General features: G+C 43.2%; 1 protein-coding gene and 1 long non-coding RNA gene across 2 annotated transcripts; both read right to left on the reverse strand.

The window, feature by feature from the left end:
• Window positions 1–2,976: 2,976 nt before the first annotated feature.
• Window positions 2,977–16,681, reverse strand: polr2a (RNA polymerase II subunit A). Its single transcript, XM_038732691.1, has 29 exons — window positions 16,595–16,681; window positions 15,723–15,855; window positions 15,476–15,612; window positions 15,179–15,352; window positions 14,778–15,059; window positions 14,529–14,690; window positions 14,130–14,350; window positions 13,882–14,014; window positions 13,637–13,761; window positions 13,194–13,404; window positions 12,902–13,111; window positions 12,644–12,812; window positions 12,431–12,525; window positions 12,103–12,306; window positions 11,781–12,003; window positions 11,516–11,699; window positions 11,137–11,308; window positions 10,933–11,038; window positions 10,247–10,452; window positions 9,870–10,133; window positions 9,561–9,768; window positions 9,356–9,456; window positions 9,146–9,250; window positions 8,838–9,020; window positions 8,526–8,729; window positions 8,233–8,419; window positions 8,011–8,124; window positions 7,752–7,901; window positions 2,977–6,590 (listed from the first exon to the last, which is right to left on the reverse strand). The coding sequence occupies exons 1-29, from the start codon at window positions 16,679–16,681 to the stop codon at window positions 5,440–5,442; spliced, it is 5,901 nt and encodes a 1,966-aa protein (XP_038588619.1). The 3' UTR covers window positions 2,977–5,439.
• Window positions 16,682–19,383: 2,702 nt separating this feature from the next.
• LOC119913296 lies at window positions 19,384–23,615 on the reverse strand. The gene is made up of 2 exons (XR_005446432.1): window positions 23,238–23,615; window positions 19,384–23,148 (listed from the first exon to the last, which is right to left on the reverse strand). It is a non-coding gene; the product is annotated as an uncharacterized LOC119913296 (long non-coding RNA).
• Between the last annotated feature and the right edge of the window lie 353 nt (window positions 23,616–23,968).

Raw genomic sequence — 23,968 nt, forward strand, 5'->3', positions numbered from 1 at the left:
TACAGTTCTGAAGAGTAAGTACATTTACTCAAGTACTGTAAAGTTGAGGTAGGTAACACTGGAGAAACTAGCAAGAGACAGCTAGGTTTTAAAAGTTAAAAAAAAATCCCAACCCCTCCCTTCAGGCCTGCCTCCAAAGCCTCCCTCCCCCATTGAAACACGTGTTAATGCACAATGAGTGCACAGGCAGAGTGCAGGGGTAAGCCAGTGCTTATTACAGTCTTGCGACCGCCACAGATACAGGACTTTTTTATTTTTGTGTCAGAGCATTTGAATTATTGATTGCTGTTGGGATGTAAAGAGAATTTCCACAAATATAACAAAACCATCCATCCATCGTCAACCGCTTATCATGTATACGGGGTCGCGGGGAATATAACAAAACATGCATCTGAAATAAATTCCTTTTACCCCAACTTTTCAGTAGTTTTGAGGTACTTGTGCTTTAGGATTTCCATTTTAAGATACTTTATACCTGAACTTGACTACACATTGAACTCGATTACTACACCTGACAGCTGCAGTTACTGGTTACTTTTCAGACTAAGATTTACATTAAAAAACATACATACAAGTTTATAAAATACAATGTATCTAGTCTCCTTGAACATAATGTTTAACAAAATATCCCTTTTTAAAATATAAACTCTTCTTTTGACAGATGCCCTCTCATTAATGACGTCAAGGTCTCCACAGTTGTTAAATATCCCCACAGCAACCGATCCAAACACACTTACTAGTCATGCATTGATTCCCCCAGTCAAACACGCCCATGTGTAGGAAGCTTCATTATATGATCAACACATCACCTCTGATTCATCATTTCCACAGGTGAAGATTACTACTGTAGGCTGAAGGCTACACTTACAGAAAGATCATATTATCCCCAGAGGGGCGTGAACAAACAAGGTGTACTTTTACCAAAGAATTTGACCTATCTAAAAAGTGCAAATTTCATTTAATTTCAAACTTAAATTTTTGTAAAGTCACGTTGTTTAAGTTCACAAGAAATTACTTCAGTTGTTACCATTAAGTATTAATATTTTGAGTCTTACTAACTTCCAATTTGGCATCATCTTGTTAATTTTGGGTTGATTAGGTGTAACTGTGTTGACGATTTAAGGAAGTGTCTGAGATTTGAATGTACCACTGAATCAGTTATATTACAAAGGACAATCCAAGTAAAAGTTGGTTGAAATAAAAATTCAAACAAGAACCCCCCCCCAAAAAGCAATATTTACGGATTAAAATTATTGAATAAATAACATTAGATACATAATAAATATTATTAGATAAATCAAATAAAAAGAGTTTTTTTTATTTATCCCGTGTTACGGTGCAGTTGTGGCAGACAGGCGGGCCACACTATCTTATACCCATCGTTTATCTTATGGAAGCTGAATTTAACCTTTTACCCCTTTGGTGAGTCAGCCTTTACAAATTCGTGTTGTGCAGCTCAACATTGTTCAAGCCCTCAAAGCTTTATTCTAGATTTAAGTAGGATTTTGTGAAAATGCGTATGAAATTAAGCACAAGACATTTAAAAATATTTGATGACGCTGCTGTGGTTTCTAGTGTTAATATTATAAAGCTTTAATTAGGAGCAGCAACAAGCCAAGTAACATATATGTTACTGTCACGCAGTGTGAAATATGATGAGGGGGGAAACTGTATGTGAAAGGGTTATTGATTACATTTATTAGTGGAACAACCATCTGTATTTTGTTAGGCCTGGTCTGGGGGGAAAAAACACATCCAGGTGAGGTCCAAACTTTTCCGTGCATGTGGCAGATGCCCAAGGGAGAGCCCTCTCTCCATCTGGTGGCCAGGCTGGGCAACATCCTGCACACTAGTCTGCTCATCAACTGATTTTAAGGCCTTTTGTATTTTAAAATATTATATATTAGAGGTGTAAAAAGTGCAGTCACACACTATTTTGGGGTAGCACATGATATAAACATTTAACAGCTGTTTATTTTGAGCTAGCTGTGGTTTGGCTGCGTTTGTAAGGTGAGTAAGGTCAACTGGTGAGGTACAGCAGCAAATTACATCCCTAATAACAGCCTCAACTGCAATAAATTAAATTTACCATGTAGCTGACGTTATTGCTCAAAACAGGCGACTAAACAGACAGACTAGCCTTCATTGGTCAAAATTTACCAGTTGCTTTTGAAATTCTCTCACTAATCGCTCTTGTTTTGTTACGTGGCCTCACCTGTTCTGGTTAACTTCCTGTCAGCGAGCAGGTGAGTTCACAGCGAGACGAGCGCGCCCCCAAGAGGAAGGCGCGTGTAAGCTTTCATAGACAGAGCTGTTGTGTGGTCACGTGGTTTACTGGCACAGGTGGTAGGTGTGGATGATTTTTCTGTCAATATATATTTAGGGCAAGTCATTAACATGTGTTATTAACTGCAGCTTCATAACATAAGTCTGTTCTGTGGTTATAAACTATAAACGAGGTGGTGTTCATATATAAGTAAAACAATGCAAAGGTCCTGTATTGAAATTGACATCTGAAAGTATATAATGTTAGCGAAATTTATTTTAAACCATCCAAAGTAGAAGTAGCCATTATGAAGAATTGTTACATTAGGCTGTTATATATTGTTATTTAAGTATTACTGGGTCATTGCTGTTGCAGCAACATTTAATGTTATAGCTGGTCATTATGGAGCCAATTTTATACACTGTAGGATGGTTTAATTTAAATAAGTGATAATGCATTATATTTCTTTAAAACAGTTACACGATTCTCAAACTGACCTGAAGTACAGTACTTGAGTGTTCTATATGCATTGAATGAATTAACAAAAAAGGATACTATATACTAATATCTGTCTCCATAATTACTAAATGCAACTGTAGTATTTGTATCCAAATGTAGTATTTGTTGCACAAAACTGGCTTCATCAGCAAAACAGTGTGCTAACTTTACAGCTGTAGTAGGGTGACCAAAAAGGGAAAAAAGGACAGACATGTAGTAAAACTTTTATTAATTTTTTCCCCAAGTCAAAAAAACAAACAAACAAACTGAACGAAGATACAGAGAATGAGATAATGAATCAATTTCTATACAGTGGCAATTTCAAGTTAAACCTTCCTTTGCCCAGACATGAAGTATTTTCCTCAGTTTGAAATCCTGTCTCGGCCTCGGATACACATGCGCGCGCGCACACACACACACACACACACACACACACGCCGGGAGTCCTGATGTTCTGAATTGACTGGACAGCACACAGTTAAGACAACAGGATTAGATGCAAGCATAGTGGACAAAATATCACAATGTCTGGGACTTAGATCCACCACAATATTTTACTAAGTGCAATTACCAAACCTGCTTTATCTCAAAAGCCAGAAGACGCAGTCCTTTCAATTCAAGACCATCTTATAAGCAATGTTTCACAAAATCTGACAAATCATTTAAACATTTTCAGAACAGAATGTTAAAATATTACTGGTTGCATTTTATCTCCTCAGGACTCCCAGTCAGATCCAACACGCTTCCCTCCCTCCCCACGATTCCCCTCATCACAGGTACATATACTGGTAGGAAAAAAAAGGAAACACTGATTTCAGAAATGAGGATCACTTGTGGATGAAGAGGGAAGAGACCAGAGACCCAGCTAGTCCAACAAGTTCTGAAACCGCGTCGAGTGAATATATGGAACGAGGAGGAAAAGAAAATATTTTTTTCCATTGTCATCAGGCGTACAGACGGTTCCCTAACACAGTCAAACTACTTTGTGTCTTGTGAGAAAGCACCCATATTCACAAAAAAAAAATAGGGGGGGGGGGGGGGGGGGGGTCACACTAATGTAGTGGGTATAGTTTTTTTTAATAGAGGCCCAAAAGTGCAGTTTCTTTGGACAATCTCTGCTTAAAAGAAAATAAACTGTTCCACGCTGCTGTGTAGAAAAAAAGCCAACAGGACGACAAATGTTGCCCTCTGGCGTCCCGAGAAGTACAAAACACTGAACCTTTTGCCCTCCTACCTTTAACTGAAGCAGCCTGGTGACCGCATTTAACTGTTAGCGACAAGACTGGCAAAACACAAAACTTGGACTGTTGGGGAGACTGGGGGCGGAAAAATAGAAGCACTCCCCTCCCTCCGTCCCCTGCCCCTTCATCCACAGTACAGGAACATAAACCTCCTGCAAACAGGTTTACAAAGTCACTAAAAGCAAACAAGAAAAAAGCCAAAACGTTTTTTAAATTCTTATTTCTCCTCTATTCATATTCACACAGAATAGTAGTTAACTTTTCTTAAATAAATTGAATAGTCCAAATAAACCTGTGTGTAAATGTCAGCTATCAGAAAATGGGACGAAGATTAGCAAGTGGGAGGGATTTGAAAATAATTTCAACCTAAAGCTTGATTAAAATGTATTAACATGTGCTACTCATGCAAACAATGACAAAAGCAGCAACGCCAAACTAGTATCCCTCGTCCACGTGTGCCCCATTTCCTCCTAGAATCAAAATTAAAGACAGAATATTCATTCTGATTATTTCTTTCATATAAATCTTTAAATTCCCAGAGTCAAGGGAAGAATATTATCTGGAAAAGTTTTTTTTTTTTTTGTCTCGATGCACAACTCTCCAAAATGGTCAGGAGGACAAGAGGATGCTGGTGGGTGTTTTCATGACATCTTTCAGGTTTTGTCTTTGGGGTGTGAAAGAGGAAGAGGGGAGGCGATGGGTACATACACCTATGTAGTCGATGATGTTCAAGAGCAAATCCCCCCCCCTGCAAGCCAGTTTCTCTCTCCTATCATGTATTCCTGCTGATCATCCATCCTTCTGTAGATAATCAGACCCAGCCATTTTAATATATATCAAACACCTAAAGCTCCATCTTTGATCCACAAAATGCCCCCAAAACTGGCAGCAAGTATACTTTTACAAAAGCAGCAAAAGGTCTAACAAGATACACCTCGGTGAAATATGCAGTAAACAAAATCTAAACCTTACATCCTTGATTTTCTTTAGAGCTTCTGCTTAAGTGATGAATACAATCCACTTTTCAAAAGGCTTTTGGCAATATGTACGTTCTCCACAACTACACACCCAATGTTTAGAGAATGAGAGAGAGACTGGATGCAGTACACTATAAAGTTAAAAAGGGACATTTCTCCCTGTTACGTGTTCACCACATCTTCCTCTCCTTTTAATTCCCTCTCAGGATTTGCAGTTTTGCCAACACCCCATGTGAAAATTAAAAAAAACTATTTCAAAAGGCAGCCTTTTTTTCCTTCAGGCAAAGCAGTTCAAGTCTTTCAATTTCTTGTGGTAAAGGGGGGCCTCAGATGGTCAAGACTGGAGCATAACAGAAGTCCCAAAGGAGAGATTTCCAACTGGTAAAAGGGTGCTGTCCTTCGGGTGTCCACCATGACGGGGTCTCTTCAGCTGCCTCCCCTTCTCCTCTGCGGCTCATCAGTTGTTCTCCTCGTCGCTGTCGTCTGGGCTGATGGCCGGGCTGTAGGTGGGAGAGGTGGGGCTGTATCCAGGGGAGGTGGGGCTGTACGTGGAGCCTTTAGGACTAGTTGGCGAGTACGTAGGAGACGTGGGCGAGTACTTGGGTGAAGTTGGGGAGTAAGTAGGGGAGGTAGGGGAGTATTTGGGGCTGGTGGGAGTGTAGGTGGGGGAGGTGGGAGAGTAGGTAGGAGAGGTGGGGCTGTATTTTGGAGTCGTCGGGGAGTAGGTGGGAGAGGTGGGCGAGTACTTCGGCGATGTAGGGGAGTACTTTGGAGAGGTGGGGGAGTATTTGGGAGAGGTGGGGGTGTACTCCGGGGAGCTTGGGCTGTATGATGGTGAGGTTGGGGTGTATTTGGGGGAGGTGGGGGAATAGGAGGGGGAGCTGGGGCTGTATGAGGGGGAACTGGGTGTGTAGGTTGGCGACTGTGGGGTGTAACGTGGACTGGAGGGCGAGTAAGATGGAGAGGTGGGGGAGTACGAGGGAGAAGTGGGGGAGTAGTTGGGGCTGGTCGGGGTGTAGTTGGGGGAGGTTGGGGAGTAAGAGGGTGATGTAGGGGAGTAGGAGGGAGAGGTCGGGGAGTAACTGGGTGAGGTGGGCGTGTAGTTTGGCGATGTGGGGCTGTAGCTCGGGCTGGTCGGCGAGTAAGAAGGAGAGGTGGGGGAGTAGGACGGGGAGGTGGGGGAGTAAGAGGGGGAGGTGGGGGAGTAAGAGGGGGAGGTGGGGGAGTAAGAGGGGGAGGTGGGGGAATAGCTGGGTGACGTCGGGCTGTAGCTCGGCGATGTCGGGCTGTAGCTCGGTGAGGTGGGAGAGTAGGAGGGGGATGTGGGGGAGTAGGACGGAGAGGTAGGGGAGTAGGAGGGGGAGGTCGGGGAGTAAGATGGAGACGTTGGGGAATAGGATGGGGAGGTTGGGGAGTAACTGGGCGAGGTGGGTGAGTAGGAAGGAGATGTCGGGCTGTAGTTGGGGCTGGTGGGGGAGTAAGAGGGAGAAGTGGGAGAGTAGGAGGGTGATGTTGGGGAGTAGCCGGGGCTCTGTGGGGTGTAGCCTCCGGGGGAGCGGGGCTCGTAGGCCGGGGAGGTGGGTGAGTAATTGGGTGACATGGCTCCACCTAAAGGGGAAAAACAGAAAAACTTTTAAGGGCGGGGGAGAACTCGAGGAGTGCCTCAGGGATCAAGCCGTGGGCCACTGTTATTTCCTATTTAATAAATGAATCGGTGTCCAACATAGTTTCTCCTACGGCTGCAACTAACAGATTATTTCATTGATTAATCTGCCAATCACTTCATCAATTAATCATTTGGTCTATAAAACATCAGAAAACCCATCACAATTTCCTTGAGCCCAAAAATGTGTCAAACACCCCAAAGATTTTTAATTTCCTATAATGTCAGAAACAGCAGTACATTTTCCCATTTGAGAAGCTGAAACCATTCAATGTTTGGCATTTTAAATGATTAATCGATTATCCAATTTAACTGATGATTGTATGCCAATTGAGTATTTGTTGCAGCTCTAGACAACACTGGTTCTTCCACATTAACATTTTGATTCATTGATTAATTAAACAGATTTATTTGCTCATTTTGTTCAATTAAAAAATGATGCGATATTAAAACATGATCTCACTCAAGAATCCTGAAATGTCTCAAATCTCAACTACAAAATCCCGAAGAGTATCTCAATTTGAGTTTGGGATAACGCATTACTTAAGTCAGTAAAAGTTAACTAAATCTGTTATTATGAAAGTAATATTTTGTTGGTCATAATTTACAATGCAACATAATGCGTACTTTTTCTACAACCATCATAAATGTTTCCTTTGTTAAAAACATTAATAGAATGGTAACTTACTCATTTCCCTGCATCCCAATAATCAATCTCTTTCAGAAAATTTTACAATTTAAAATTAATGTGTAACCAACTCACAGATTCACTAATTCTTTCCAAATATCTTGTGAGATTTGTTTAAAATGACCTTTTCCTTTAAGTCATACAGAACATGTTAAAACATTTAAATATCTGGTTATATAATAATATAGTTTTTTAATGTCGTCCTTACATAATCAAGTAAATATTGTTTTATATATGTTCAACAAAAGTACTGAAATTATTCATTTTGTGTTTCCCCCCTCCTCTCCCTACACATTACTTTCCATTGTCCAAGAGTCAAAAACACTGTAACATAAATTTCTACAATTTTTTTTTATTAAAAAAATAAATAAATAAATATCAACTGTAACCTAAAAGAAAGATTTCTGTAGTGTCTAACCTGGAGATGGGATGTACGGGCTGGCAGGTCCTGGAGATCCTGGAGATCCAGGAGTGGGAGACCAGGCCGGGGAGTAGCCTGGAGAGAAGCCACTTGCGTCTGATGCTGCACTGGGAGAGAAACCTGCTGCTCCAGGGGTCATGCCGCTTCCTGGAAGAAGGAAAAAAACCCAAACATATTCAGTGAATGAAACCCCCCAAAAAAAATTACAGAAAGAGAAGCGCTGAAGCAGCCTGGGCGTGCGCACACACACACTCACCAACACTGGGGGACCAGGCACCGTAGGCCGGTGTTGCTCCCGTGTTCCATGGAGTCATGGCAGGTGACATACCACTCATGGGACTCGGCACGGTGCCAAAGAACATGCCAGTGGCTGCAATAGGACGGATAAAGAACGTAAGTATCACAGCTCTTACAATGTATCTACTATACCACTATATCAGTTCTGCATGATATCAAACAAAGAGGTCTCGCCACTTACGTCCAGCCACGCTGATGCCAGGTATGTTTGTAGGGATCTCCATGCCGTATTTACACTTCTCAGCATCCAACAGCAGGTCAAAGCATCCCGTACCAGCCGGGGCGAGCTGGCCGAGCATGATGTTCTCGGACACACCCTTCATGGGGTCACTCTCACCGTGGGAGGACGCCTCCATCAACACATCCACCTGGAAAGTACCAGGAAAAATTACCATTATTTAAACAGTCCTTTAAAATTACTTTTATGATAAAGTTTCTTCTGATGACTTGGACTAAAATTATTCTTGGTCTTACCGTCTCCTCAAAGGAACACTTCATGAGAGGTCCCGTGTCTTGACGGTTGATGCCGTGACGTGTGATGGCCATCAGGTGACCGCGGCATGTCATGGTGTCACAGAGCAGAGCCAAGTGACGGTAGTTGACGTAGGAACCGTCGAAGGAGATGACGTGGTACAACTCCCTCTCCAGAGCCTTTCGCACAGCCTCAATTCCCAAGACCTACGGAAGAGAGATTGAGTATAAGGGGGAGAGAAAAAAAAAATCACTTTTTTTTAAAAAATCCAACATAATACTGTTGAAATAAAAAACATATTTATGCCTTCGTACCGTGAAGATCTCCACAATGTCATTGGACGTGGTCCTGACGGGGTCGACGTCCTTCTCGCTGAGGACCCTCATGAGGCTCACGCCATCCGTCTCAAGGATCCACTCCTGCAGAGCCTTGAACTCACCATCCTCTGTGATGATTATCTTCTTCTTATTGTCAGTCTGGGGCAAGTGCATGTACACCTAGAGGAGAAGAGCATGACCTTAGACTTGGAGCCACAGGCAGGTATACACACACACACACACACACACTTTTGTTACTGATGGAAAGTCCCTATGAGACGTCCAGATGATGTTCACTATGTTACCTTGCTGATCTGCTCGATGCCTTGTAGGGTCATGTCTGTCAGCATGTTGGACTCGATGCACCTCAAGAACACGTCGTCATCCATTTTGTCCACCACCTCCTCATCCTAGACGAGGAAAAAAAAAAAAAAAAAAAAAAGAAGTTATTTATGATTACTATGGAAACTGACACCAGTGTGTTTATTGTTATTTAATACAACATGAGTGCTAACCTCTTGGAACTTGTTCTCGTCGCTGTTCATGATCCTGATTCGCAGGACGAGCTTCTCAGCGTTGTCGTCATTGAAAATACAGTTCAGGTCATCTCCAAAACCTTTCAGGAAAAAAAAAAACAAAAATAAACAAGAGAGTCATTAGGGGGAAACCCGCCCTGTTTCTGTTAAAAGCACTGAACGAGAACATGTGCACGCTGATCACCTGCATTGATCTTCTCTGCAATCTGCTCCATAGTCAGCTTGCGATCAGTCATGTGCTTGCGGTCGAGCTCGATGCGCAGCAGCCACGGTGAAATGCGCGTCACATCGAAGTCGGGCATCTCATAGTAGACGTTCACCCACTCCTGGTCCTCGGCCACCACCGTGTTCTGGGGGTTGGGGTCGTAGTAGATGGCGGTGTTGGCCGTCACCTGTTAAAGTTAACACTTGTGTTTATATGACATTATTGGACATGGAATGGCGAAGTAAGAAGGAGTGTTTATTAAAAATAAATATATTTTCTCTCTCACACCTTTCGCAGTGTGGTGTGCTCCAGTCGACAGAGGATGTCCTTGGCCCTCTCAGCGTCACGTGCCGCCTGGCCCAGCAGGAAAACAGTCAGCGAGGGCGTTTTGGGCCTCTTGGAGATGTTGATCAACTCCTTTAGACGAGGCACACCCAGTGTTACGTTCTTGGCCGACACACCGGCGTAGTGGAAAGTGTTGAGGGTCATCTGGGTGGCTGGCTCTCCCAGCGACTGAGCAGCCAGAGCGCCAACCATTTCACCCGGGTGGGCCTGGGAACGGAGGACAACGTGGCATTAATAAAGAAAAAACATTGCATGATTAAAGTTCGCTGTTTAATGGTCTAGCAGAGATCACGCTAAACACAACAATGTGCTAAACTCACAATGGACTGATTGAATTTGGTCTCGATCTCTCCTAGCAGCCAGTCGAAAGCCTCGGTGGAAAGGCGGAACTCCTCCGTCATGCGTTTGGAGCAGAGTGTGGAGCGCAGGTGGATGTTGAAGAGCAGAGTGGCGTTCTGCTGGGCCTGTCTGCTAAGCGGGTCGTCACCGTTCACAATCACCAGCTTTTTGCTCAGCTCGTGAACACCTAGGGATCCAAACGCACACCCAAAGATCGAGATTTATTAGGCTTTATGGTGTAGTTTTGTATTCTCTAAAAACTCTTTTTTTTAAAAAGTTTTATGAAAGTTAACACTTTCAATTTAGGGAGAATAAACATTTTTCCAGACATATTTTACAGATTCTTGTTACTGTGATGCTATAAATGATCATATTCTCTTTTTAGCAGAAAGGGTAACTAGAACTTGAGCTGTTTTACTTGTTATGCAACAGGTGGCGTTAACACGGCTTTAAGGAGCACCTGAGGACAGGCCACGGCCTCCTCGTTCTAATTCTAGAGCCCGTGATTCTTCCACATGGCTCACAAGATCCTGTAACTAAATATGTGGTGAAGAAAGCGTCCGAGTGGCAATCTGGCCGTATGTGTTAACAGCTAATTTTACAGGAAGAAGAGTAACTGGTGATATACTATTCTTCAGTTGATGAGGTTTGTTGTTTTCGAGCTTACCGTCGACCACCCTAAGAGGATTGAGGTCCGTCGGGGTTCGAGTGTTGATGCGGAAGATCTTCTGGGCGTTCCAGATCATCCTGGCCAAGTTGCAGGGCAGCACCACCTGCAGGCGAGGAGGAACATTGCAGCATATGAGTATGTTTGATTGCACATGGCAGGCCAAGTGAGCATTCAAGAGCGTCAACAAATGTGACCACGCACCTTACTGTCCCCAGTGGGGAAAATGGCTCGGAGGACATCCCTGTCCTCCTTCATCTTCTCAAACTCCCTCTCCAAGGCACTCTGCACATGGGCATTGGTCAGCACATCTTTTACTACGTCCTCCTGCAGCATCCGCCTCAGCGCTCGCTCGTTGGTGCAATCAAACTTAAACCTAGATAGATGGGACAATATGAGAAAAGCGTTAAACCACTGATTCTATACTATTTACAAATATTGAGGGGAGTAGAGTTACAGCATGTTCAGGACTTGAACTTCCTTCAAGTTATCACAAATCCTTACAAAAGGTACTGGAAAGCCGCTTTCACGTCAGATTTATAAAAGAAAATCTCAATAAATGAAGGGTTATAGTGCGACTTACTTCTTTTCAAAAGCCTTGTGTGAGGGTTTGAGAGTTGCCACGTTTTGGAACTCGACGTTCTCTCCTGCCAGGCCGTCCTCACCATAACGTAGCTGGACCACCTGGTTGATTGAGTTACGCACCGTGCCGTCGTACTTCACCATCACAGACTCCATGGACTTGATCAGACGACGCTGGATGTAACCTGGTGGGGTAGAACAGATTTTTGAAACACATCCCGTCTCATTTCTTCCGACCATTCTCTCGCCCAGACGCCTGGACTTACCAGTCTCAGCAGTCTTGACAGCTGTGTCGATCAGACCCTCTCTGCCTCCCATGGCGTGGAAGAAGAACTCTGTTGGAGTCAGGCCAGCCAGGTAGGAGTTCTCCACGAAGCCTCTGCTCTCAGGGCCGTAGTCATCCTTAATGAAGTGAGGCAGCGTGCGGTGTTTGAAGCCGAAGGGGATTCGTTTACCCTCCACGTTCTGCTGCCCCACCACAGCAATAACCTGAATAAAAGGAGGGAAGATAAGACATGCCGGTGTCAGAGATAATGTGAATCAAGCATTCGTCTATTGTTTGGTAATGACCGGTGGATGTTATTTTACCTGCGAGATGTTAATCTTTGAGCCCTTGGAACCTGCCACCACCATGGACTTGAAGTTGTTGTACTCAGACAGAGACTTCTGGGCTGAGGATCCCGTTTTGTCACGAGCGTCGTTGAGGATACGATTCACCTGGTTCTCAAAGGTCTGCCTCAGTGTGTTACCAGGGGTCGGCTCCAACTCGTTGTTGTGGGCCTTCTCAATGACCTGCCAGACAAAAAGCAAAAAGGAAAAAAATGTAGCTTTTTCGGATATATAATTTCTGCTGAAAAAACAAAATTTGAATTGTTCTTTGGGTTTCAGAGATGCTGGTGACCACACAAATACTTACTTCTATCACATCCTGTTTGGCTTTCTTGATGGTATTCTGGATGTCAAGGTAGGTCTTGGCATCAGCAATGGAGTCACCGATACCAATGGAATGACCTGAAGAAAACATCATGAGCAAACTTGCAAATATTAAGACAAAACAACGGCAAACAATTATAAAGTTGTAAAAACACTAAAAATCTATTTAGGTATGTGCATGTCACTGCTTCCTTACCCTCGATGAGCAGCCAGTTGTTGACCACAGTCTGAATGTTGGAGTAGAAAAGTCGGGTGATGTCGTGGCCCATCTCCAGGTAGGAGATGTGGACGAGGGAGCCGGCTGAGGTTCCCAGAGATTTCTTACACAGGATGCCCATGATCAACTCACCGTTCTCCACTATGACCTGTGTGAAGGAGTTGAATGCGTGGTGTCACTTGTATTGTCGTTCACTTTCATTGTTTAATCTCTCCATAATTAATCAGGGAATCGTACCTTGGTGTCCCCAGGGGAGATGTGTTTGTAAGGGCCACTGTCTTCATCGTCAGGGTGGGTGCTGTGTGTGCGGATCACATTAATATGTCCAGGAATGATTAGGCTGAAGATCTGCTTGCCTGTCCACAGAGGGCGGGGCTTGAGGATGGCTGGCTGAGGCACCTTCCCATCCCAAGTGGAGAGGAACATGAGGAGGTTCATCACTTCACCCTGTGGTGGAGAAACGCACAGTGTTAGACCCTTTCAGACCAGATAAGGCAGCTGCTGGTGACCCCGTTAACAAAATCCTTACTCTCTCTAAGAAGACGTCTCTTTTGGTGAATTTGCGGACAGCTGTGAGGGTGTCCTGCACAATACCCATGACGGGCCTGTTGGACTGGGGTGTGACGATCATACGCGGAACCATGGCCAGCTCCTGAATCTCTGCCCTCGTCTCGAGGGACTGAGGCAGGTGGAGGTTCATCTCATCCCCGTCAAAGTCAGCGTTGTATGGGGTGGTGACACTGGAGGGAGACAAGAGCATGGCATGTTAGAGCTGCTACACCACAAAGATAACTCATTTCAGTCAGGGATAATACAACAGCGAAGGGAATTTGCATAAAGACCAAATTCACACAGTCAAAAATAATATGCTTGATTACCAAATAAATTATCTGTATCAAAAGTTTCGCCCATTTCATATGAAACACATGTACAAAAAAGAAAAGCCAGCGAGGTGTGATCTTCATTTGGTACCTGAGGTTAAGTCGAAACGTGGACCACGGCAGAATCCGAACTCTGTGCCCCATCATGGACATTTTATGTAGTGTAGGCTGTCGGTTGAAGATGACGATGTCGCCGTCACACATGTGTCTTTCCACCTACACAGAGAAAAATATCAGTTTACTTCAGGGTAAAAAAAAAAATATTTTAAAACATCTAACAAAAGAGAGTCTTAGGAGACATTGCTTTATCACTGCTTATAATTATTTTAATCTTGCCTTGTAGCCAATCTGCAGATGAAGGTCACTTGGTTTTGGGTGGAATCGCAGGTCAATTCTGTCTCCATTGTCACGGATGATGTATTTGGCGCCTGGGTACTGGCTGTTGCCTCTCCGCACCAGCTCTTGTAATCTGGGATGGTCACCAGAATGAATTAGCTGACGTCACATTTCATAAAAATGGTTTTGAAACACAGGTTTTTTTTACGCATTACAGAAAGCTGAATCAGCTGACTAGTCAGCAGTACCTGTCAATGTTAAAGGGTGTGACAATTTCTGGGAAGGTCATGTTGGCTGCGATGGATCGTGGTACGCCCACTTGGTCGATTTGCAGGTTGGGGTCTGGGGTGATGACAGTTCGGGCGGAGAAGTCCACACGCTTGCCCATCAGGTTACCTCGGACTCGCCCCTCCTTCCCCTTTAGACGCTGCTTTATGGATTTGAGAGGGCGGCCGGACTTTTGCATTGCCTGTGGAATAAAACAATAATTGTCATTTAAGCGCCATTAAACACACTGTGCAAAAATGTAACAGAAAACTGTGAAAGCAGCTGAGAGCGGGCTCACATTAGTGTGTGTTCAGACTATGTTCCATTGAATCGTGCCGAGTAGAAATCTAACTATATTAAATGCATCAGGAAGTGCATACCCTTGGCAGGCCTGGCAATTCGTTGTCCACCATGGTGGCTACATGAAACTGAAGCAGCTTGACATCCTCAGCTATGACGTGAGCTGCCGCACCACTCTGCTCGTTTCTCCTCAGCTGGTTGTTGATTTTGACAATGTCAGCCAGCTTGTGCGTCAAGTCATCCTTTAAAAACAAAAGATCATCGTCAGGTCTCCACAGCTTAAAGACATGCGGGAACAAAACATCCAGTCCGGGATCCTGTTACTTTACCTGGTTACGGGCAGAGCCCTGCATGACTACAGCAGGCCTGACAGCCAGCGGAGGCACGGGCAACACAGTAACAATCATCCATTCTGGTCGGGCAAACTTGGGGTCCATGCCCAAGATGATGTCCTCTTCATCCGAGATGCGTTTGAAGATCTCATGCACACGCTCTGGACTCAGCAGGATTTTCTTCTCCTGCGAATCCTCATTAACGTGCTTCCACTCGGCATACAGTTCCAAGCCAGAGCGTCTGATGCGTGGCTGGTAGCGCCCACAGCCACCGTGGCCCTGCGAAGGTCACACAGTGGGAGTGAAGGGAAAGTGTGAGAAAGAAAATATGTTGAGTGGTGAATGTCGAGAGCTGGAAATGCACTTTGACTATGGAGGAAAAGAATCCAACCAAATACCTTCTCCTTGGTAATGTCCTCCTCAGTCTCCTGCTGCTCCATTCCAAATTTGTTGTCCATCTCCTCACCTCCTTCACAGATGTTTTTTCCTTTGCACAACTCGTACACGTGTGTCAAACGCTTCCTGGGCTGCCCTTTAGATTTTATCAGGATGTCTTTGATCTTTGGATTGTTCTAGACGTAGCCGCAATGAGAGCAAGTTAAACATCAACATTGCAAAATGCTATGAAATAGACTGAAATTATACTCTTAGTGGATTTTTATTATGATGTACTGTAAAATGCTGAATACACTTACAGAGTCCACTAATAGCTTAGAGCAAAAGAAGCAGACACATCGAAGAACCTTCATTATCTTTGTCACAAAGCCAACATGGAAAACTGGCTTTGCCAGTTCTATGTGTCCAAAGTGGCCAGGGCATTCTGTCATGTTGCCTGAGGAAACAAATTCATGTATATGACATTAAGACATGAATTCAGATAGGGACAACATTAAACTGATCAATAATATACTTTAGAATTAAAAGACTGACATGGCACTGTACCTGCACATGTCTGACATCTTCCAGTTCGTTCTATGACCCCTTGTCTTGGGTCCATAAGGCCACCAAGTTTAGGACGTCCTCCTTCTGTTGTTTCGGGGTATTTGATTCCCCCTTCTGTAACGGACATCCGTTTCTGTGGAGAAAGACCATATATATATATTTAAGTTAATGCTACAATAGTCAGCAATTGATTATGTGCTAGAATACAAAAATATCAATAACACCACCATTAATGCTCATAGGAGCTAGAATCAATTTCTAGAAACCTATTCAGTGCTAAAATTACTTAAATTAACAGGAAAGTGTGAAACATTTGCTACATTTGGCAACTTTTACTATGATCTGTAACATTATGCTAAATTACATAAACAATTTTTTTTTTAAATGTAGTATTCATTCATCTTTATAACCACTACATCCTGAGTTAAAGAAATCATGCATATCTGACTTTGTTCAAGTACCCTTTTATTCATTTATTGTGAGAAAACGTTACATAGCAACCAGTGGTTAAACCAGACGAGCCGAGTCCATAACGAGTAGTACAAAAATAACCAACATCTCTACATACTGGTGGGCCTACAAGGTACACTGGGTGAATAAAATGGGGGTTTAATTCATGTGATAGCATGGTTCCTTTTTGATAATGTTGTGCTTAAAGTTTTTCAAACTTCCTGCAACGTGCTAGTTAGCACTAGCTTCACCAGCCTGACACAGCTAGGCTAGGCTAATAGCAAGCATTTTGTAAACACAACCATGTCTGTGCCACATATGTTACACTACAAGATACGTCAAGAAACTAAAAGAGTGGTGAGTGTGTGATCTGTCCGAGAATCAATAAAATACCCCACTCCCCCCTCAAAAAGAAAACCTACAAGTTCATCTGGGCTGATGATGCCGAATTGAACTCTCTTGATCGTGCGCAATGGGCATGCGCTGTCGCCGGAGGGCGGTCCGTGCATCCTGTCTATTCAAAGAGACGCGTCCTTCCTCGGCACGCCGCTTTGTGAGCAGGAACAGGCTTTAAATTGTCACCACGACTCTGGTCAGGCCGCCAACGGTGACCGGAAAGTCTCCGAAGGCGATATCCCAGGGACCTCTGCTGTCGGTTGCCTTTATAGCCTAATTATTTGTATTTTGGTCCTAAGTAAGATGGCCACCGACTGCTCCCTTCCCTTTTCCTGATCTACACTGTGGAGCGCTCTGAGCGCTTCTGAGCATGAAGCTGCTCAACGCTTGCCTTTATAGACCGACTGCATACTACGGGGTTTCACACTCACTAACACAGGGGCTGCCTCTTCGGGAGGTGGGACATGGATCGCCGTAGTAAAACGCTCATTGGCCATTCAAGACAGTTACGCGAATACTTAATTTTATCACACGTACAGCCAATCAGAGAGCGCGTTTATTTTTGTTAACAAATCCAAACTAAAGGCGGGCGTTGATTGAATCTAAACTCATCCTGATTGGCTTTATTAAAAAACAGTAGGCGGTGCGGAGACTGTTTTGCATGCAATATATGAATATTCAATTTAAATCCTCCCGATTCGCCCGTTTTGCTGTTACTATTGAGTAGTAGTAAAGAGAGGACCAATGGCTATTAAGAAATGCACCCTCTTAGAATAATTTCAACAAAACCCACCCTACTTCCGATATTTGCCGATCGTGTCCGATGTGAATTTCTTCCCTCAGAGCAAAAATAAAAAAAATCTCTGTTCTCCCGTTCGTCTCGCTCTAGATCAACCTGGGCTCTAAGAAAAGAGGCTCAGGGCTGAGGCCTGGTAATACCCCTCATTAAAGACGGGAGAATTGTCGAAATACATTATATTTTTATCTGGAAACAATGTGATATGGATTATTTTTCGAGCTAATTTAGAAACACATTGTTTTGTCGTTTTTTCTCCTTTGTATTTTTGGATCGCTGGGACTTTGTAACAAGCCTCGGACCCGCCTGCGAGTGATGGCCGGCCAGCGGACTCGATTTTCCGCACGCCCTACAGGAAAACCTGGGAGAAGCCTTAAGTGGTTTTTTTAACGTTTGCTTCTTCAACTGTTTTCACAATTTTTACACACAGGTGTTCTGTGTGTGATTTATATGATATTAGATTGTCAGATAGTCTTGACGTTTTTAATAATTTTGTTAAAATGTTAAACATTGTCGTAGGCCACGTTTCAAAAGCACTCTGAAATGCCGTAATTTTGGCGGTTAAGCAAGTAACATTAACGTTAGTTCGCTATTTATTTAATTGATCATTAACTTGAATTACGTAAAGGTGTAGTTTCTATAACCGATCTTACATTTAAATACCAACGTTAAAATTGATTTCTTAGCATTGCCGCCGGTGATCTGGTTATTTTACTACGACGACTACTTTGTCGATAAGGACGGATTGTTCTCTGCTGTTTGTCTGTTAACTTAAATTATCAACATTTAACGTGTAACGTTAGTCTCGCTTTGTGGCAATGTGTGTGTATATATAACGTATTTAAGAATTTATAAGCTCAGAAGATGTCTTTATATAAGCTAAAGTATCATGATGGTTTAACTTAGCTTTGCATTGAACGTTACGGGACAACACGTTAAGCTAGCTAACTTATCTGCTTAGCAGTTAGTCATTTGTTAATTAAATCCCTAACTTGAGAGCCAGTTTTTGTGTTAGTGTTAATGCTGTAGTAGACGAGTGTTGTTTGTAGTGGGGGTATCTATTGTATTAAAACGTTAACTACCTTGCTTGAAGACTAACATAAAGGCTGTTGTAGCTAGCATACAGTTTGTCTCCATTAGTGCCCAACATGGCGGTGTCTGATATGCTTCTTGTTGTGAACGGGAAAGATGGAGTCCGGAATATTCTTGTTGGCTAACTTGGCCGGTAACCTAGCTGCGCATTTTCAATAAAAGAAAGTGGAGCTCCGTGGCAAAGGACAGACAATTTGATCGTTTTATCTGACTATGTTTAACGCGATAGGATTTCAAGAGCAGAAACAGCTTAATAGTTTGCTAGACAGTATTTCAGTAGTCCTGACTCTACGTCGGTGTCGAAGTTGAAGCCATTTTGCTAGCTAAGTACGTGCATAGTAGTCTGTTATTGTAAGGGAAAGCTTAGTTTAGTCTATAATACGTTTCACAGCACACTTTGATTATGGCATAGCAGGTATTCCCCCCCTTTTACTCAATCTTTGGATTACTTAAAGTTAAGCTGTTATAGTGTAAGTATTAATCTTGTCTTCAGGGACTAGGAAATGCCATTAGCTTGTTACACAATAGATTTATCCGGTTAACTCTCGTTAGTTGTACCCAAGGGAGGAGAACAAGTACCGTCTGACCGGTGTTGATGACCATCTAAATGTTGAAAAGCAAAACGATACACTGTTTATGCATGTTCCTTTGAGAGCCATAAATCTCCATTGTCTCATTCAAGCAGTGTTGTGGTAATTGCATAAGGATGCTCAGTTGACCCATGTCTCATTTTGTCTAAAGACATTAAACGAAGTGGAAGTAAAATCTACACATTGTTTGAACCACCTCAATATCTCAGTACTATATCATAATATCAGACTGATGTATTGTTTATTACATGTAATGTCCATGTAACAGTGCCCAAAACATCTTGTTACAATTTCTGTATTTCTCTTTGTTTTAAATAAAGACACTGAACCAACATGATGGACTGTGGTATTATTTTATTCTCTGATAATTACACAAAGCTAATTTTAACATACCGTAGTCATGTTAAAATGTAACATTCATGTCAAGCGGGACAGCCTAGTGTTTTATGTGGTGCTACCTCTCTGCCATCATTTCTTTTTGGCAGGTCCAGCAGAAGGAGGCATCATTGAAGCCCTGAAGCAAGGATAGATGTCCATATCTACAGTATCCTTATGGAGTAAAATAATATGTTTTATGTGAATAAGCCGGAAACAGAAACCCGTGCAAGCCACGTCTGAAATGCACAGAAGAATGTGACAGTAAATCACTTTGTTCCCCATGTGCCATGCTATACCATGACTATACAAAGGATTCATTATTGACCAGCTGGCTCCCTCCTCTGGCTCGTATTGAGAATGATCAGCGGTGCGAAGACATTGCACAACCACATTTTCAAAGCGGAAGTGAGTCCCACACGGCTGTCAGTCGTGCTCCCTCTACTGCTCCAAGGAGGTTAGTGCACGTAGGTCTGGTGATGTCTGGTCTGTAGTTTGATAGGAAGCGTTTTCAATTGTAAAATGTGATTATTATAGCAGTTTGTAAAGCCTCTCCACAACATGTTACCATGATATCAGAAGCAGTTACCTCCCCTTTGACATTGCAATGATTACAAGTGACATTTATACAAATTGATTTTGGTGTGCTTGTAAATGGCATATAATGTGATTTAAACATGTAGCTTACTTTAAACTAAATGTGTAAAATTATGACTTCGCAGGCCCTGAATGCTTTTGAACACAGTTTAATCATTCAGTCAGAAACCCACTGTAAATTCGGATACGATTAGATTTACCTTAAATTTTCAGTTGGTTTTTTTTTTCTGACTGGTTGTCATTTGCCACATGATCTGTATGGATGGGTGGCTGTAGGTTGTTCACAGTGGTTTTCTCTTTGAGCATTCATTAATACACAGTGATGTAGTGTAAAGAGAAACAAAACTAGTTGAAATAGGTATCTAACTTTTTGTTCCTACCTTGGCAGTTCATATATTTGTATATTTACAGTCGCAGGAAAAAGTATGTGAACCCTTTGGATTTGAACCCTTATCTGGATTTCTGCATAAATTGGTCATGAAATGTGATCTGATTTTCAGAGTCACAAAAGAAACACAGTCTGCTTAAACTAACTCCAAACAAACAATTACATGTTTTCATGTTTAATTGAACACACTGAGTAAACAGTCACGGTGCAGGGTGGAAAAAGTATGTGAACCCTTTGGCTAATGAGTTCTCCAAAAGCTCATTGGAGTCAGAAGTCAGCCAACCTGAAGTCTAATCAATGAGATGAAATTTGAGGTGTTGGTTAGAGCTGCCCTGCCCTATATAAAAACACGATCACTTTTAATTTTGCTATTCTCATGAAGCATTGCCTGATGTGAACCATGCCTCGACAAAAAGCTTTCAGAAGACCTAAGATTAAGAATTATTGACTTACATGAAGCTGGAAAGGGTTACAGAAGTATCTCTAAAAGTCTTGATGTCCACAGTAAGACAAACTGTCTATAAATGGAAAAAGTTCAGCACTGTTGCTACTCTCCCTAGGAGTGGCTGTCCTGCAAAGATGACGAGCACAGAGCCGAATGCTCAGTGAGGGTAAGAAGGATCCTACAGTGTCAGCTGAAGACTCACAGAAATCTGCTAACATCTCTGTTGACGACTCCATGATACATAAACACTAAACAAGAATGGAGTTCATGGGAGGACACCACAGAGGAAGCCACTGCTGTCCAAAATGGAAAACAAACAAACACTGCTGCACGTCTGCAAAAGAGCGCCTGGATGTTCCACGGCACAACTGGCAAAATATTCTGTGGACAGATGAAACCAAAGTTGAGTTGTTTGGAAGGAACACACAACGCTATGTGTGTAGAAAAACAGGCACAGCACACCAAAATTAAAACCTCATCCCAGCTGTGAGTTATGGTGGAGGGGTCATCATGATTTGGGGCTGCTTCACTGCCTTAGGGCCTGGAAGGGTTGCTATTATCAACGCAAACATTTATTCCAAAGTTTATCAAGACATTTTGCAGGAGTATATACAGGTCATCTGTCCGCCAGTTGAAGCTCAACAGGAGATGGGTGATGCAACAGGACAACGACCCAAAGCACAGAAGTAAATCAACAACAGAAAGGCTTCAGCAGAAGAAAACGCATCCTTCTGGAGTGGCCCAGTCAGACTCCTGACCTCAGCCCGACTGAGATGCTGTGGCATGACCTCAAGAGATTGATTCACACCACACATCCCTGATCTGCAACTACAGGAAATGTTTGGTTGAGGTTATTGCTGCCAAGGAGGGCCAACCAGTTAATAAATCCAAGGGTTCACATGGAAAGATATAATTGTTCGTGTGGAGTTAGTTTAAGCACACTGTGTTTGTCTGTAGTTGTGACTTAGATGAAAATCAGATCACATTTTATGACCAATTTATGCAGAAATCTAGGTAATTCCAAAGGGTTCACATACTTTTTCCTACAACTGTATATATGTAGCAGTATGTGTTTGCTTTCCAGACACATTCATTCCTGGAAGGGGTGAGGATTCGTGTATCTAGGGGGAGCTCTTGTCTGGTGTTGTCAAAGCCTGACCGAGTGTGTTGTCAGGGCTTGGTGGGGAGTTAGGGAAGGAGGGAGCTTTGTAGCACAATGAAGTAGGCGAATAAGGAAAGAGGGAGGGAGAGCAAGACGAACAGATGCAGAAGCACGGGGGGGAGGAGCAGACTGTTTTTTTTTTCAATCTGATTTACAATTAAAAAGTTTAACTAAACCTGCCCCGTAGTTACTCCAGAAAAACGACAACCTCATTAGATGTAATAATCAGCTGGTGAGCCGTTGCTCCTGAAGCACCACAACACAGTATACACCTGTGTTGTCTGAAACAATTCACACACTGTTTATGAGCATGGATAGCTTTCTCCAGAAAACAAAAAAAAACAAGGCAACATATTCTGAAGGCTTTGGTGCTTGTTCTTTGGATAAAACATCCCTGCTGAGCATAAAATGGAGATTTTGTGGGCCATAGTAAAATTTGTGAATCAGATTCTGGGTGTTGATTGCTGTAAAAAAAGAATAAAAATAGACAAAAAAACTGCTAGGACATGAGAGTGAATCGTGTGTTATTATATGAACAAGAAATAATCTGTTTTAGGCTGCGTTTCCCCTTAAGTTATGCACCAGGATGTTGTTTTGTAATGAAAGCGGGTGACGCAGGGTCGGAGGCATGCTCTCGCTGAGAGCCCTTTGGAAAAGGCCGGCCCATTTTTGTCCGTAAGAGAATGTCCTGTTCTTTGGGTGTTTGTTTTGGCTCATGTCAGCCCCTGCCAAGCGTCTTCATCTTTCTTTTATCCTTCCTTTTATCATCCACACACCCTTTCAGACCTTCCAAATTCTCGTCTGCTCTCTTTTACACGGGATTCTTTGTAGGCAGCTCATTTGTGGAGGACAGACAGAAGCAGGAATGTTAAGTCAGATTGTATTTGACTCAGAGGATACACGGGAGTTTTGCAGGAGATCTGCGTTTTGTTAAGGTTCTTTCAGCCTCTTCCTGGAACTATCTGGGTGCTAAATTAATTGCTCTTGATCCCACCTCGCGTTGCAATCGGCTTAGTGCTAATCTGGGGTTCCCACAGTGCAGCCAAGTCTCGTCCGAGGCAATGCTGCTGCACGGAGCGGTCCACTGCCTTCTTCTCCAAAGGTTTTGACCTCTGGCACAGTCGTCCACGCTCCCCTTTGACCACACACAATTTTTTCATTTTTTTTTCATTTGTTAGGCGTTTGGGAAGTCTAATTTTTCATTGCGAATCAACTTTGCCTTACCTCTTTTCTGTACAGGCCACCCTTGTAGTCACATGATTGCTTTTCCTCCCTCACAGAACCGTCTCCTTAATTGTGTGAACCTCCCACTTCCCACACTCACGTTCCTTCTTCATATTTCCTCTGACTCTCTCTTCTCACCTCCCATCCCTCCCTGCATTTACTCCGTCCCTCTCTCTTGCACACCAAGCCTCAGAGATGGCCTCATGCTGCCTGCAGTGGCTCTGTCCTGGCTGTACCAATTGCCCTGCCTCCTTTCCTCTTTTCTTTCTTTTTGTGTTCTCTGCTGTGCTGCTGTTTTGTTTCCCCTGGCTCCATGCCATTGCCTCTGACCATCTGCCTCACTTTTTTTTCTCTTTTCCCCCTTTACTGCTGCCCTTTTCCTTTCCTTCTGATGTCAGTACAACTATATATATTTTATTTGTGGTCACATTGTCATTGCCCCCCCCCCCCCCGTTTCTTTCTTTCTGTTTGCAAGACTTCCTTAGCTCCCCATCTTTCCGAGAGGTTCTGATTGAAGTGTCTGCATGCTATTTAAAGAGGCGTGCAGAAAAGCAGGGTTGTTTACAGTGCCCTCAAAATACAGGCTGTCTAGAAACAGGAAGTACCATCGCCCCGAAGTGCAGCAGCACACAGCGTTAGGCAGCCACTTCCTCGTCATGGCTGAACAGAGGCTCCAGCAAAACAACCCTCATGCTTATCAGAGAATTATGCACCCCTCCCCTCCGCCGCCC

The sequence above is a fragment of the Micropterus salmoides genome, unplaced genomic scaffold (assembly GCF_014851395.1).
Source record: "Micropterus salmoides isolate LMB-PRFRI ecotype aquatic unplaced genomic scaffold, ASM1485139v1 Ms_hic_scaffold_2, whole genome shotgun sequence".
Classification (NCBI taxonomy): Eukaryota; Metazoa; Chordata; class Actinopteri; order Centrarchiformes; family Centrarchidae; genus Micropterus; species Micropterus salmoides.